Source organism: Vipera ursinii (genome assembly GCF_947247035.1).
Source record: "Vipera ursinii genome assembly, chromosome: 1".
Lineage (NCBI taxonomy): Eukaryota > Metazoa > Chordata > Lepidosauria > Squamata > Viperidae > Vipera > Vipera ursinii.
The window spans coordinates 183,166,785-183,183,588 of NC_139512.1; the positions used below are offsets into that span (position 1 = coordinate 183,166,785).

General features: G+C 36.9%; 1 protein-coding gene across 1 annotated transcript in view; it reads right to left on the minus strand.

Moving 5' to 3' along the window:
* ABCA12 (ATP binding cassette subfamily A member 12) overlaps positions 1–16,804 on the minus strand; it is a gene marked incomplete at its 5' end in the record, with an annotated part of 290,957 nt that overhangs the window by 45,171 nt on the left and 228,982 nt on the right. The window contains 2 exons of the mRNA XM_083369575.1: positions 5,066–5,225; positions 7,326–7,441. Of these exons, the coding sequence (XP_083225701.1) occupies positions 5,066–5,225; positions 7,326–7,441 (276 nt within the window). The remainder of the gene's footprint in view (positions 1–5,065; positions 5,226–7,325; positions 7,442–16,804) is intronic.

Genomic DNA, 16,804 nt, shown 5'->3' on the forward strand with positions numbered 1-16,804 from the left:
TGTTCAGCAACTGTAAATTTGTTATTATAAAAAGCTTGAATAAGCTTATTTCTAATTGCTCTTTTCGTAAAATAAACCACCACATCTCTAGGTAGCTTCCTTTGTCTTGTAATCCAGGAATTAACACGGAATATTTTATCTATATCCACCATAATATCTTCTGCTGAACGCCCCAGAATCTGTTCAAGAGCTTCTGAAAGTACTTTTTTCAAATTTTCCTTAGGATCTTCTTTCAAACCTCTGATTCTCACAGCGAACTCCATCTCACGGTACTGCACCAATGTTAAATCATCATCAATCTTATCCATCACAGTTTCAGCATCCATCATTTTGGCATCTAATCTCATATTATTTTGGCTACGTTCTTCCACTCTCTCATCCAAATGTTCAATGCAATCAGCGAGCCCTTGAAATGCAACCAAAATATCTGCCCTTATTTCTGTATTCTTCTCCTCAATAAGCTCAGCTATTTGTTGAGATTGTTTTTTCAAAGCCTCTTGCAAAGCATCCTGCAAATTTTTTATTGTTAAAACTGGTGTGGGTGTGGGTGCCGGGGGAGGAGGCATCAAAGCCTGTAATGAAGATTGCTGAACTGGCGAGGCCCCCGCACTTCTAGGAACTTTAGTTGGTTTGGTAGCCATTTTGGCACCACTTAGTTCCATTGCGCACTTTCACTTTCCGCACCATTTGCAACTTTTCCACAAAGTAGTCTGAGTTAAAGTTCAAATACTTGCTATTACAGCATTCTCCTGCACAGCTCTGCATCCAAGTAATCCCCAATTCCCTCTCGATGGCAGGGATGGTTGCAGCGTCCTGCTCTGCTCCAAAACCTTGGAGCAGAGGCGTCCCGGAGTCTGGAGCAAACTCAGGCTTCGGGGGGGCTCACACCCTTCAGCCACCAGAGTTTAAACTCTGGCGATCTAGGAGAGCTCTACCCCTGCCTGGGCGCTCACCCCCTCTTCTTCTCCCGAGGAGCAGGTTTCCGAGCCACCAAACAGCTGATCATCGCTGTTTTTGGCGGCTCTACGGAGACAATGGGGCTGACAGCTGAAATGGCTGCCGTCAACGGAGCCTTGCCACTGGGAAGCACCCAGAATTGATTTTTTTTAATTACTACTGATCTTTTCTCCAGGATCAAGAATGTTAAGATTTTTCCTAGAACATCGTCAGATCATAGCCCTGTATGGTTGGAGTTATTCGCTGAAGATGTGAACAGAAGATCTTGGAGACTGAATGAAAACTTATTTAGATATGAGGTGCTTTCGCAGAAATGTAGAGAACATTTGAAAGAATTTTTTGCTTTGAATATGCATAAAGGTACATCTATGGAAATGGTTTGGGATGCTAGTAAAGCTTATATGAGAGGGGTTTTGATTCACATGAATAATGGACATAGGCGTAAGCAGACGTAAAAACGTAAAGAGCTTGAAGAAGAGATTAAATTGAAGGAGAAAGCTCTTATTTTGAACCCATCAGATAAGAGATTAAGGGTTTCCATAAATTTGTTGAAAGAGCAATTTAATATGTTAATGGCTGATCAGGTTGCAACTAATTTGCGCTATGTGAAACATAATACGTTTTGTAATGCAAATAAGCCTGGCAGGTGATTGGCTTATCAATTAAGGAAGAAACAGAAATTGTGTATTATAGAGAAAATAGAATATAAAGAGGTATATCAACAAAAGTTGATTAAAAAGAGTTTTTTAGATTTTTATACAAAATTATATGCTAGTGAAAATATACAAGCTTTAGATATAGATAAGTATGTACAGGAATCACATTTTCCTAGACTTTCAAATGAACAATGGAAGGAGATGAATCGTTTAATTACCTCTGAGGAAATCATTTTAGCAATTAAGCAGTTAAAAGTGGGTAAGGCTCCTGGTACAGATGGATTATCAGCAATTTATTATAAAATATTATTTGCAGAGATTATAGAACCATTAAAGGAATTGTTTAATAATATCCAGTTTGGAGGAGAAGTGCCTCCGTCTTGGAGACGGGCTTTTATATCGCTGATTCCAAAGGAGGACCAAGACCTTACCCAGCCCAAGAATTATAGACCTATATCACCATCAGGTACAATTAATCCATTAAGAAAAATAGCAATAATTCTGGCTGCCAGCTTTTTGGTTATTGACTCAAAATACTGTCACTGAATACATATTTATATCCTACTAAACTTCCCTAGGGACACGGTGGCTCAGTGGGTTAGGACACTGAGCTTGTCGATCAGAAGGTCGGCAGTTTGGCGGGTCGAATCCCGAGTGCCGCGTAACAGAGTGAGCGCCTGTTACTCGTCCCAGCTTCTGCCAACCTAGCAGTTCGAAAGCACGTAAAAAATGCAAGTAGAAAAATAGGGACCACTACGGTGGGAAGGTAACAGCGTTCCATGCGCCTTTGGCATCTAGTCATGCCGGCCACATGACCACGGAGACGTCCTCAAACAAGCGCTGGCTCTTCGGCTTTGAAACGGAGATGAGCACCAGCCCCTAGAGTTGGAAACGACTAGCACGCATGTGCGGGGGAACCTTTACCTTTACCTATTACTTTTGAATACAGATTATAAGATTTTTCCCAAAATATTAGCAAATAGATTAATGCAAGTTTTGAAACAAATGATTCACAGTGATCAGTCTGGATTCATCACTGGAAGATATATGAAATATAATGTAAGACAAATTGTTAATTTAATTGAGTATTTGGAGAAGAACAACCAAGTCCCTGCGGCATTGATATTTTTGGATGCTGAAAAAGCTTTTGATCAGTTGAATTGGCAATTTTTATTTAGGGTTGTTGATAAAATGAATTTTGGGGGTAAATTTTTACATTCTCTTAGGGCTATATATCAACAACAATCAGCACAAATTATAATTAATGGGGGATTATCAGAGGCATTTAAATTGAAAAAGGCACAAGACAGAGATGTCCCCTATCACCATTGTTTTAACATTGGAGATTTTATTGATTAAAATTCGTGAATCAACTATAATAAGGGGAATAAAAACAAAACAGAATGATTATAGGTTAAGAGCTTTTGCGGATGACTTGGTTGTGACATTATCTCAACCGACTCAATCGGTTATAGATTTGATGGAAATTATAACTCAATATGGAAAAGTTTCTGGTTTTAAGGTAAATAATAATAAGACTAAAATATTATCTAAAAATATGACTATGAATGAAAAGGAAATGTTAATAAAATTGACAGGTTATGAAATAGTGAAAAAGGTTAAATATTTGGGAGTATATATTACAGCCTCTAATGTGAAATTATATAAGTATAACTATGAGACATTATGGTTAAAAGTACAAAAGGATTTAAATAATTGGAAAAAACTACAATTATCTTTGCTGGGGAAAATTGCAGCTGTTAAAATGAATGTTTTACCAAAGTTTCTCTTTTTGTTTCAAATGATACCTGTATTGAAAAAGGATGCTAATTTGGATGAATGGCAGAAGGGTATTAATACATTTATCTGGGCGTGAAAAAAACCAAGAGTTAAACTTAAGATTTTACAAGACGCACGGGAAAGAGGAGGACTTAAGGTGCCTAATTTGAAATTATACTATGATGCGGTGGTTTTGACACTGGTTAGTGATTGGCTTAACTTAACAAATAAAATAATACTTTATCTTGAGGGATGGGACTTATTATATGGGTGGCATGCATATTTAATTTATGATAAAAAAGTTGACAAGGTTTTTGAATCTCATATTTTAAGAAGTGGAAAAAGTATTATTATAAGTTAAATTATAAAATACCAATTTGGGGGATTCCTAGACACGCGATAGAGGGTGTATCTATGGGTGTGAGTTTGGATATGATTTCTTATAAGGAATTACTTAGATTGGTAGGGAATGATTGGCAATTAAAGTCGTTAGGTGAGTTAAAACAAGAAAATATTGTACAGTCCTGGTTCCAGTATACTTAATTGCAAGCTAGGTGGAAGTTAGATCAGAAGGTTGGCATTACATTAACGGATGAAAATTTGGTAAAACAGGTCAAAGATCAAAACCGAGTGCATATAAAGAGAATTTACAATGCTTTAATAGAATTGGATTCGGAAATGGAATTAGTTAAAGATTGTATGGTAAAGTGGGCTCAAAATATTCAAGAACCGATCCCATAGGATATACGGGAGGTAATTTGGGTTAGAAATGTAAAATTTACCTAGGCCCAAAATTTAAGAGAATTTTTTTATAAAATGTTTTATAGATGGCATTTGGATCCTGAAAGGTTGTCTTGTATGTATCCTAATTTACAGCCCAAATGTTGGAGATGTGGCAGTTTGGATGCTACTTATTTTCATATGTGGTGGACTTGTAGTAATATAAAAGCTTTTTGGATTAAAATTTGGTGGAATATTCAAAAGATTTTTAAGAGAAAGATAAAGTTTACTCCACAACTATTTTTATTGGGTGTTATTACAGATTGTGATACTAAAGAAATTAACTTGATGTTGAACTTGATAACAGCTGCAAGGTTATTGGTAGGGCAATATTGGAAGAAGGATAGTTTGCCTACTATAGAAGAATGGACGTTTAAAGTGTCAAATTTAGCAGAAATGGCTAAGATTTCTGCTTATCTGAAGGATCATTCTCAAGAAAGATACATTTCAGTCTGGAGAAGATGGATAGATTATATTCAGAATAAATATGGGACTAAAAAGTTCCATCTAGCCTATGAATAAATTTTAGATGGTTATTATTACTAGTAGATTATTATAGTGGAATTTTTATTAATTTTAATTATATTATTATTATTATTAGTATTGTTTAATAAGTTGGATATTAACTTGTTTATGTTTTTATTATTATTATGTCTATTTTTATTTTGTGTATTTATGTTAAAGTGGAGTTAAAGCGCATTATGAACTTGGTTATCTATACAGTTTGTTAATGTTAGTTAGATTATGATTATTATATTTGTAACCCTGTACTCAGCTCTGGGAAGTGAGGGAGGGAGAGGGGGATGGTTTTGGGTGGGTTGGTTTTGGGAATTATATTGTAACCTTTATAAAACTTTTTAATAAAAAAAATTACATGCTGTCAAGCTTATTACCTTATCAGTAGCTTTTTCTTGGGAAAGTAAAAAAACAACTGAATGAGTGATGATTGTGTTGACACCAAAGAATAAATTGATACAGACGTAAACAATAAAGGCCATCCCAGTTTCCTTGAAGATTCCAGCAAGTAAGTACATCCATGAAAATGTTGAATATCTGCAGATCATGAAAAAGCACAAGCAGAATAAAGCAAGCAATTCAGAATAGCAAAGTACTTAATTGGCTTCTAGTCCAATTTGTCTGTGAAATAAAAGCTAGAAATAAAAGGGGTCTGTTTTATTCATCTTTTCTTGATAATAACTTAAGATTTATAAATTGTCTGCTGTTGTCATGAATTTTTAATGTAATTAGAAAAGATAAATTATCTTATTTTGGAGCTAATTTAGTTGCCAAGGTTCTACATTAATTTGAGAACCATAATTTATTATTATATTCATTTATTTGTTCCTTCCTACTCAGATAGACATGCAAGGCAATATATACTTACTATCCAAGAGAAAAACAAAGCATTTCCTTCTCTCTATATATTTCTCCTTTGAGCTGAGGTCAACAACTTCTTGGTATTCCTATACTTTTTCTTGACCACACTATTAACAAGGTTTGTCAGCATATTTTTTCAACATCCAAGTTTAGCTTTCAGCTGTTATTATTTCTCAGTGATCTCCCACCCCCAGTTCTGACCTAGTCAGTGATCTCCCATACCCAGTTCTGACCTAGTCCCAATAGAGCTGCAAGGGACCTTGGAGGTCTTCTAATCTAACCCCTGCTCAAGCAGGAGACCTTATGCCATTTCAGATAGGTGGCTGTCCAGTGTCTTAAGAACCTCCAGTGATGAAGCACCTACAACTTCTGAATGCAACCTTTTCCACTGGTTAATTGTCCTCACTGTTAATTCCAGGTTGCTTCTCTCCTTGAGTAGTTTCCATCCATTGTTTTTTGTCTTGCCTTCTGGTGCTTTGGAAAATAAGTTTACCCCTTCCTCTTTGTGGCAGCCCCTCAAATACTGGAATACTGCTATCATGTCATCCCCTAATCCTTTTCTCTAGACTGGCCAAATCCAATTCCTGCAACCGTTCTTCATATGTTTTAGTCTCCAGGCCCTTAAGCATCTTATTTGCTCATATTTGCACTTTTTCCCAAAGTCTCAACATCTTTTTTGTAACATGGTGACCAAAACTGGATGCAGTTTTCCAGGTGTGGTCTTACTAAGGCTTTATAAAGCAGTACTAATACTTCACATAATTTTGATTCTATGCCTCTGTTTATACAACTGAGGATTTATTAGCTTTTTTGGCTGCTGCTGCACACTACTCAGCATTTTGAAATCCATGAAATTCATCCTGGTATTGCTTCATAGCTGGGTATAGTCATGCATTTAGATAGATAAAGAAGGTTAATAGCTACAATGGGCACACATAAAGAAACAAAGAAAAGCAAGTAAAACACTGCATTAATTATAACTTTCTACCTTAAAATTAAAAACAAAATCAAGAAAATAAAAAAATGCAGATCAACATGAGAACAAAATTTACTTCTCAGAGCCTAATGTAGCCACATTTTGCCTAGCAATTACACAGTTTATAATTTTTTATTCTTTTTTTAGTTTTGCTTCCATTTTATAATGAAACTTTTTATTTGTTCTGTCTGCATGTTCTATCTGAGCAACAGTGTATATAGGTGCCTTACTATATCATCTTGATTCTGTACAAGCATTTCAAATTCTGACCATTTTTCTTATAGGCCCTCCATTATTTCCGAGGTCATTTTCTATTCTTCCAGCAATGTGTAGATACATCAACCATGGTATGTTCTGATCTTCTGAAGTAGTTGTTGCTGTGTCTTTAATCTATTGATGGGGTGTACATGGATCATATCTGTATATGTAATTCTACTTTTCCTATATAGTTATCTCTGACATGAAAAGCATTTAGAGAAAACTAGTGGTGAAATTGTTGAATTTATTTTTCTCGTAGGCTTCCATATTTTATTATGTTTTGTCTTATAATACAGCCTTTTAATTTTTTGTGTTCTTTCATAATCCTATACCATTAAGTAGACTGGCTTCTTTTTACTACATGCCTTATTTCTAGAGTGGGTTGGTTGATTTTTATTTACCCTCTTTTATGCTTTGTTTATGACTAGTTACTTAAAACTGATTTTTTAAAATTACTTTTTAAAATAAGTAATTTAAATAGCTCTGTTCAAACTAGAATTGGAGATTTAGTTCAAATTGAATCAAGCTGTCCAAATCCTTACCCAAATAAAAGAAGAAGCAGGAATACAGCCAACAGGTTTTTGTCATTGAAGAAAGCTGGTATCTGAAAAGCTGAAATAACTCCCACTGAAAGTATAACAGGCACCAGAAAATAAACCTGTAGAATGTTCATAAATACAGTTGATTATCACAAACTAAATACTGTTTATTATAATATCATATATAAAAAACATATGGATAAAATGTGGCTTAAGTTGAATGAGAAAAAAAACTTCCCTTCATAGAATATAAATACAGTAGCATCCATTTTTACTTTAAGAATAATTACCATTCCCCATTGTTTGCTCAGTCATCATCATAGAATTGTATTGGATTGATTTGAAAAACTGGATTTTCTTCCAACTATGGAAATGTTAGTAATAAAGGAAGAAAAAGGATTATTTAAAGGCCTTAGAAAGCAATGGCTATAGAAAGCTTTAATCTGGAGACAAACGACATTTCTAAGATAGCTCAAAGCAATTTGAAAGAAGTGGTATATTTCAGAAGGATGAAGGCTATTTGTGTCTGCTAGTTGAACTTATTTTGAAATAGTACTGTTGTGTATTAATGTAATTTCATATGGGCAGTTATAAAAGGTTAACTTGTTGTCAATTCAAATCCTTAGCTGTCTGTCTAGCATTTTGCAAGCTTGTGTTTTGGGCAGAAATATTCACTTTGAACTCATTGGTTGCCGCCTAGCGGCCGTCCGTATAAATAAATGTTAGAGCTGCTTCTGTGTTAATGGAATAAACGAGCTGTTACTTTCCTCTCCAGTCTCTTCAATGCTTCACCAATCTCAGTTTACAACAAGTACAGTCTGCCAGCCAGAAAGAAAAATGTATTAATCAACATAAACCACAGTCCCTTCTCAAGTATTTTTTGAATTACTCATGCATAGTGTGTCAGCTCTTCCATAATAATTATTTTGTTACTATTTTTACAAGTCCAACCTAGAAAAAAGTACAATAATATAAAGTACATTTTAAATTGTAGAGCAGGACAAGACTGTATCACTCTGCAGACAGCTTAAAGAGATGATTTTTATTACATTTTACATATCATTTTATGAAGTCAGTTAGATATGAAATGGAAGCAATAATTGGAAACAAAATGTTTGTGAGAAGATTATTAAAAACAATTAAGTTTACATTTAAAAATGATGATATTGTGGTTTTTACAGAAAAGCTAAATTCTGTAAAGCCTTTGAATTTATGTTGATATATATTTATTTGAAAATATTTATAAATCACCACATATACAAGATGGAATAGAATCAGTCAAAATAATAAAATAGCTAAGCTGCTAAGAATATTTTCTATGTGACATGTTTACAACCTTTTTTTTTCAATTCTAGGTATCTGATTTCCTGAAATAAACCGCCTCTTAGATGTGCTTAGGCTAGTAGCCCTAAATTTTCCTTAGGTTAGGATAAATTAATAATTAGGACACTTTAATCCTTGAGATTCATGCATATTAATTTTCTTTATTTTCGGCATATACAAATTAGAAGGGTAGCATGGATATTGATGTTTCATATAGTTCCTATTCCGGTTCCTAATTACAGTATTCACAAGATTTTCCAGTTCTTCCCCTAGTAAGATGATTTTTTAGTAGCAAGAATTTAGTGAAAGGTATCAAATAATAGCATTATCACTACATTAGTTTCAGTCTGTTGAATGCTGACTTCAGTTAGCTCATCTAGATGCTATCAATGGTGGGATTCATCCAGTTTGCACCACTTCAGCAGAACCGGAAGCTAATTTTTGTTGCCCAAGCCCAGAATGGACTTCTGGAAGCGTCATCCACACAGAGAAATGGTTGTTCACATATTTGAATCCCACCACTGGATGCTATCCAGCAGAAAATGCATAAATGTGCCATTTCAGACCGAGGAGCCAAAGCATGAAAAAGGCATACCTATTATAATGAATTTAAATCCAGAAAAAAGTGCTTGGTTTTAAGTAGCTCTATGCAACTTGTTTGAACTATACAGGCCTATTAGAAATGGTTTGTGACAATTCTCGTGAGAAAATATTTCATATTTATTCAATAATTTGGAAGTAGATGATCACATTTTTAAAAAACAAAATGGCTGAGTTCACACATGCTTAGCCATAATTTGTAGTGCTGTATCATGCTTTCAAACTACCTATGTTTTGGCTTATTGTGATATATGAAATAAAGAAAAAAAGCATCCAATATATTGTGAGAAGTTTTATATCCAAATAACTTTATTCTTATACTGTATCCTTCTTTCCTTAAAATATTAACAGAATCCACAATGGTGTGAGAATAGGTGTTTCCACTAGATAATTGACAGTCAAGATGAAACTAAGTTAATCAACTAAAATTAGCAAACTTCCTCCCAGACTCAATCCACATATCAAAGGATATGGTCCGCAAACACAAAATTAATTAAATTAAGATTCCCAGAGGACCTGCATAAGAATAAGCACACCTACACAGACTCCTCAAATGTCACCCTAGAATCAGCATGTGACACACTGAACAAGTTTCCCTTATTAAAATCTGCTGCTGTACCCCATTTCTCTGCAGCCTGCCTGACCCTAAATGCAAACTGTTTTGTTTTTGGGAATGGGGAGGAGCCAAGATGGTGGACAGGCAGCAAAGGCTGTAAAAAGCGCCTCCAAAAGTAAAAGCTTTATTTTATTTTAACTTTTTAACCTCTTTTAACATTGTATTTTTAACCTCTTTTAACATTGTATTTTTATCCCTTTTTAACCTATTTTAAACTTTTAAACCCATTTTTAACCTTTTTAAACCTAGTTTTAAACTTATTTTTAAACCTGTTTTGAGTGGCTCAAGTACAGCTTTTTTCCCAGAAAGCACAATAGTTCTTGCTAATTTAGGCTGCTGGAAGGCATGGGGAAAAGAAAGAAGTGCCATGGCACCAGCCCGGGATCTCTCCCACCAGTGAATAATGCAAAACAACCAAAGATTGAGGATCACTTTGTTGGCAAGAGATTTGTAAGTAAAACTATCCCCACCTTCATTTCCAACAATCCAGAGAGATTAGAATGGGGCCTGGAAAGAGATCGGACAAAACAGCAGATATTAGACTGTCCTGATCTGGGGGGAGGGGAGCAAAATGATAGCCAGCTGCTTTCTCAAATAACGAGTCCAGCTACAGTCATTATTGAGACTGAGATAAAGACTAAGAAGGTTAACAACAAACCAATTCAGAGTGTGGAGAGCTTACCATGGGAGAATACAACAGAGTTTATGGCAAAGCAATGCCTCCACACAGCGCAAACGGTAGTGTCAATATTTGAACAACTAATAACCATTCAACATGATGTAGAGACACTGAAAAAAGATATAACTGGTTTTCTCCGAGCACAACATTGGGCTACAGGCACCCCCACTAAAGTCCTTACAGCAGACTTGGGAAAATCCAGTACTCAAGAAAAGGAAGAGGAAAAAGAGCACAGATCCTGGGAAACACTTAAAGTGTTTGCTAAAAAATGGCAGCCCATTCAGAAAACAAGAGGAGGAGGTATTAATAGAGAAGTTTCATGGAAAGACAATAAAGCATCACACCTACAATTACATCAATCAGGTTGCACTGAGAATCCATATGAACAGGCTCAATTATGGTTGATGGAATACCAAGAGTGCTATATTAAATTCCCTAAGCCAGCTTCTTCACTGTCACCGGGGGCAGATTGATCTATGTACTGCAGAGTGGCTTCCTGAGGCCCCAAATTGGAAGCAGATATCTTTGTCTTTTAAGCAGCCCACCATACTGTTGATGCTATTTAAGATGAAGGCACATCTATCCTCCTTTCAAATCTTTCCCATCAGAGTTTTCTGTGAGGAAAGGGTTAAACTCTTAATTGTTAATATGCGAGCTCCCAAGGTTGCTGTCTCTTCTGCATTTTCAACCTTGGGAAAGGGAGAGGAAGAAAGTAAGACAGCCTCGTTCGGTGAAGATGCACTTAACAGCACAGAAACTGGTCTCATTAATGCTTTTGGCGCTCTCCCAAGGAAAGAACAAGATAATATACTATTCAAGTTAGAAAACCTAAAGAAATTGTTATTGGCTACAATCAACATGGCTGAACCGCTTATTGATCTGGTTTCCCCTATAAATGAGCTTCTTACTTGTCCCCCAGGGGGCAACGGTTTGCATGAATATGAGAACATGGAAAACAGAAGCCAAGATACACAGGGGCCAGTAGAGGCCCCATTAGAGAAGGAGATGCTAGCATTCTTATGTGATTATCCGATGATTCCTCCAGTACTACATCAAGAAATCGAGAGAGGACTCACTTCAATGTCATCATCTCAAAGCCGAATGGAGCATGACCTAATAACCCCCTGCTCTACACCTAGAGAAGAGGCACCGGAATGGCAAGCCTTGTTAGCTGGTGCTAAATCCTCTTACCCTAGACAATTCTCCTAGGAGTCTACTCAGAATTTTGATGGGGCTCCCCTCCTTTTAGAGAAGGCTAATTTTGTGCGTGATGACACCTCAAGCCATTGCAACAACCCTACAACTTCCCTTTATATAAATCAAATTTTCTGATGAACTGCAAAAGATGATCCCCTCTCCATTATAACCTGGAATATAGGAGTTTGGACTGTACCATCGAAAGAACAACTTTTTTTTACTATATTTCACAATTTGACATTCTTTTTTTACAGGAAACCTGGGCCTCCACAGAGATACAGTTAAATGGATATTGGGTTAACTCTATCTCAGCAGTCCCAAGCAAGGTGGGTGGGAGAGCTAAAGGGGGCATTGTGACACTAGTGAATACATCCTTGCATTTTAAATGTGTATCACTGCCACCTCTTTAACCATGGGTTGTGACTACCTTACTCTTATTTAAACAGATGGAGATTTTGCTTTTTAATATCTACATTCCTCCACTCAATAGGAATAATTTGATCAACAAGTTTTGGGATGGTATAGAAGATTTTATCCTGGGCTGCTTAGACAAACACCCTACAGCAGCAATAATTATTGGGGGGGGACCTAAATGCTAGGATGGGCCCAAACGATCAAGCATTATTTAATCAATTTAAGATTCATTATGATGAGAACCCCTGCATTCCAGACAATTTAAAGACATCAAGGCAAATCGGGCAGGTCTGTGTGTAAGACAGATGACTGTATGTTTGGACCTTTGTATCCTTAATGGTTCCACATGGGATGATTACCCAGCAGATTATGTATTGGGGAGCAGGAAGAAAATCCACTGTTGATTATTGGTTAATATCATACGACCTCCTGAAATTCTTGCAGAAGATGGAGATTGGAAAGCGATCACGATCCACTAATCCTTACTCTTACATTATACCAGAAATTATTAAGGGCAGGCTCAACCTACCTACCCATGTTAGAGAACCAAAATACCCAGGTAAAAATTAAATAGACTGAGAAAAATGCAAAGGAAGTTATTAAATGGATGTTAGCTCCAGAAACTATAGAATGACGTACATCTCTACTAAGGAATAAGTTTGAAGGATCATACTTACAGGGGTTTGAAACTTTAATTTTAAATTTGAAATCGCTTCTCACTAACAGAATATTAGCTCAGTCCAAAAAAGCCAGTTTTAAAGAATAAAATATATATATAACAAGTACAGAAAAAGTAAAAATGTCCCTTCTGAGGATCACACTCACTACTTAAAGCAGTTGAAGGCACAATATAAGACGCTTCTAAAAGAAAAGAAAAGTGCAGCTTTGAAGGAGTCTTGGCACAGACTAATTGCATCAGTCAGGACAAAAAAATATATCCCTTTTTTGGCACATCACCAGAGGATTGGGGAAATCCCCCCTACCTCCAACTAACCAGGTACTGATACATGTCTGGGAAGAATATTTTAGAGAGAGATATGCAGACCCCTGAGTCCTTCGGGAGAAGGGCGGTATACAAATTAAATTAATAAATAATTAATAAATAAATATGTAACTAAGGAGAGCCAAATTAGTTTGGACCAAATCCCTTACTGGCCCCCTGTTACACTAGAAGAGATATCCTGGATGATTGGAGCCCTCAAGGCTAATAAGGCACCCTGGAGGGCAGAGTTCAGTCAGAGGGACACCACCCTCTGGGCCCAACCACGTCTCCGTAATGCAAGCCAGGTCCGCACGCTCCTCCTCAACCAAATCTCGGATGAGAGGAGCCTTATTAACTACGGACCTGGCATTAAAATACACAAGCCTAAGCTCGGGTGGCTGCTCACCCTCGTTCCTGGAACCACGGGTCGAAACCAGAGAGTCGGAGCACATCACCGCTTGGAGACAGCGGGGACATGCTCCTGGATGTCGATACGGCCCTCTGTACAATCACCTGCTGCCATTCCCAGACGTGGGGATAGAAAATCCCACACCCCACCCAGGCCCCATCCCACCATGATCTGTCCCAAGCCTGGACTGAACAGCGGTTGGTGGACACCCCCCAAAATCCAACCAAAAGCGCAATCCCTCCCCCCTCCCTAACCTTTTAAAATGTTTAGATAAAAAGCAAACCAGGAGCCTCTTATTAGATTTATACCGGAGGCTCCTATCCCTGCCCAACCATCTCTCAGGGTCCCAACAATTGGGCCCGTCATCAAGAGGAGAAGTAAAGAAAAAGGCAGGTCGCACCCAGGAAGGGGGGGGCACCCCTGAGAGTGAATAAGTCCATGCTGGTGTAATATAGGCGAGCCATAATTGTCCATGCAAGTCCAGCAAAGGCAGTCCCATGATCGATAAGGAGGATCTAAAATCAGAAGGTAGATAGATATCCAATTCTTTTCTTGAAAGCTCCACTATATTTCCTAAGAAGATCCTAAGATTATTCTCTGATCCAATTACTGTATTTCTCCCATTTATCTTTACATTCTCTTCCCTGCAGCTCATTAATGACAAATTCTGGGCTTCCAAATTTCTAGAGTCCAAGTTGTTTCTTTTTGCAAACTTATCAGTTTGTACCAATCTTACTCCTTTCCCCAACTTTACTGCAATTACCATGGGTTGCATACAGACCATTCACAGGTTAATATTAAAGCCTGGGAATGTTTTAAAAGAAATCAACAGAAAGGGTTGCTGTGTTTTTTTTGTTTTTAATGGAAAACAGGGTAGAAATGTTTCAAACAAACAACCATGGTAGAGCTAAAAGCACTTTGAAAAGAATGCACTGATCAGAGTGAACACAGATTTATGCAATATAAGTTTTGTGAGAAGAATATTTTTTTATTTTTTAAATTGTATAGACTAGCCTGTTGTGGAAATAATACAGCTTCACATCAGCAAAACATCTTACAAAATACTTTGTGATATTCTGATCAGCAACATACTGAGATATGTTGGGGAACTACCAAATGAGCCTGACAGTTGGATTGTGAATGGTGGAAGAAAAGAAGTTCCATATTCCTATCCTATCCTCTTTTAGATCCTCCTGAGACTGAAATTTCTTCATCTCAGAAAAAGCCCATTTTTAATTATCCTATCTAAGATCAGAAGCTCATCTGTCATGCCAGAAATAATAAAAAACAATGCCAGTTGGGCTCCACTTTTAGCAACTCTGTTTACATTTATAGATAGAATGGGCTATATACTAAGAGATTGGGGATTAGCAATCATCAAAACAATTTATAAAAAAGATAGTAGAAATGACCCAGGCAATTATAGACCCATTAGTCTTCTGAGTGTTATTAGTAAATTGTATGCCAAACACCAAAATTATAAACTGCAGGATTGGCTAATTACGGGGGGAGGAATAATCAAAGATGAACGAGCCGGTTTTAGAGAAGGAAGATCTACAGTGGATCATATCTTGGTACTTCCTGACAGTTAGAACAATTAACCAGTGGAACAACCTGCCTCCAGAGGTGGTGAATGCTCCAACACTGGAGGCTTTTAAGAAGAGACTGGACAGCCATTTGCCTGAAATGGTATAGGGTTTCCTGCCTGAGCAGGGGGTTGGACTAGATGACCTCCAAGGTCCCTTCCAACTTTATATTATTATTATTATTATTATTATTATTATTATTATTATTATTATTATTATTATTATTATCTAGTACAAAAATACATATACATATATACATATATACATATACATATACATATACATATACATATACATATACATATACATACATACATACATACATACATACATATATATATATATATATATATATATATATATATATATATATATATACACACACACACATATATATGTGTAAATTACTAACAAAGAATTTAGGGAGGCTGATATGCATTTCGGACTCATTAGTCTTCATCAGTCAGTCATACCCTTCTGAGATTCGAACCTGGGCTGCTTGCACGTTAGGCAGTGTTTTTACTTCTTGAGCCACAAGTTCTCTCTTGCTTTTTTGCAAGGGGAGAAATATGTGTCATATGTTAACTCTTAGATTACCTTGCTAGGTCCCAAACATGGGGCAAATCTTTATTTCCTAGCAAGGGCACATATTTCTCCCCTTGCAAAAAAGCTAACAAAGCGAGAGAGAACCTGTGGCTCAAGAAGTAAAAACACTGCCTAATGTGCAAGCAGCCCAGGTTCGAATCTCAGAAGGGTATGACTGACTGATGAAGACTAATGAGTCCGAAATGCATATCAGCCTCCCTAAATTCTTTGTCAGTAATTTACACAAATATATGAACTGTCCGGTGTGACTACAGCCTGTTCGATGGCCTTTGAGATAAGGCTGAAAACAGGAAATAAAGATTTGCCCCATGTTTGGGGCCTAGCAAGGTAATCTAAGAGTTAACATATGACAGATATTTCTCCCCTTGCAAAAAAGCTAACAAAGCGAGAGAGAACCTTTGGCTCAAGAAGTAAAAACACTGCCTAATGTGCAAGCAGCCCAGGTTCGAATCTCAGAAGGGTATGACTGACTGATGAAGACTAATGAGTCCGAAATGCATATCAGCCTCCCTAAATTCTTTGTTAGTAATTTACACAAATATATGAACTGTCCGGTGTGACTACAGCCTGTTCGATGGCCTTTGAGATAAGGCTGAAAACAGGAAATAAAGATTTGCCCCATGTTTGGGGCCTAGCAAGGTAATCTAAGAGTTAACATATGACACATACATACATACATATATATTCGACTCAATATCTAGGAACACCCTCTGGGAGAAATTAAAATACACTACTATCAATAAACACCTCCGTTTCTTCATACAAAAATAGTATGCCAATTCCACCTTGAAAGAGAGGTGTAATCCCCATGGGCCTTTAACCAGCCCAGAAAGGGTACAAAAAGGGGTACGTCAGGGTTGCATCCTGTCCCCCTCCCTTTTTAACTTCTACATCGACCCCCTGATCTATCTCTTACAGAACCCTGATCTACATCTGCCTAAGCTAGCACAACGCAAAATCCTGATTCTCCTATATGCCGACGATGCTGCTATTATCTCACACACTCCTGTAGGACTGAAGAAAGCAATTAGGGTAACACTTGGCTATTGCAGACAGAACAAGTTGGTCCT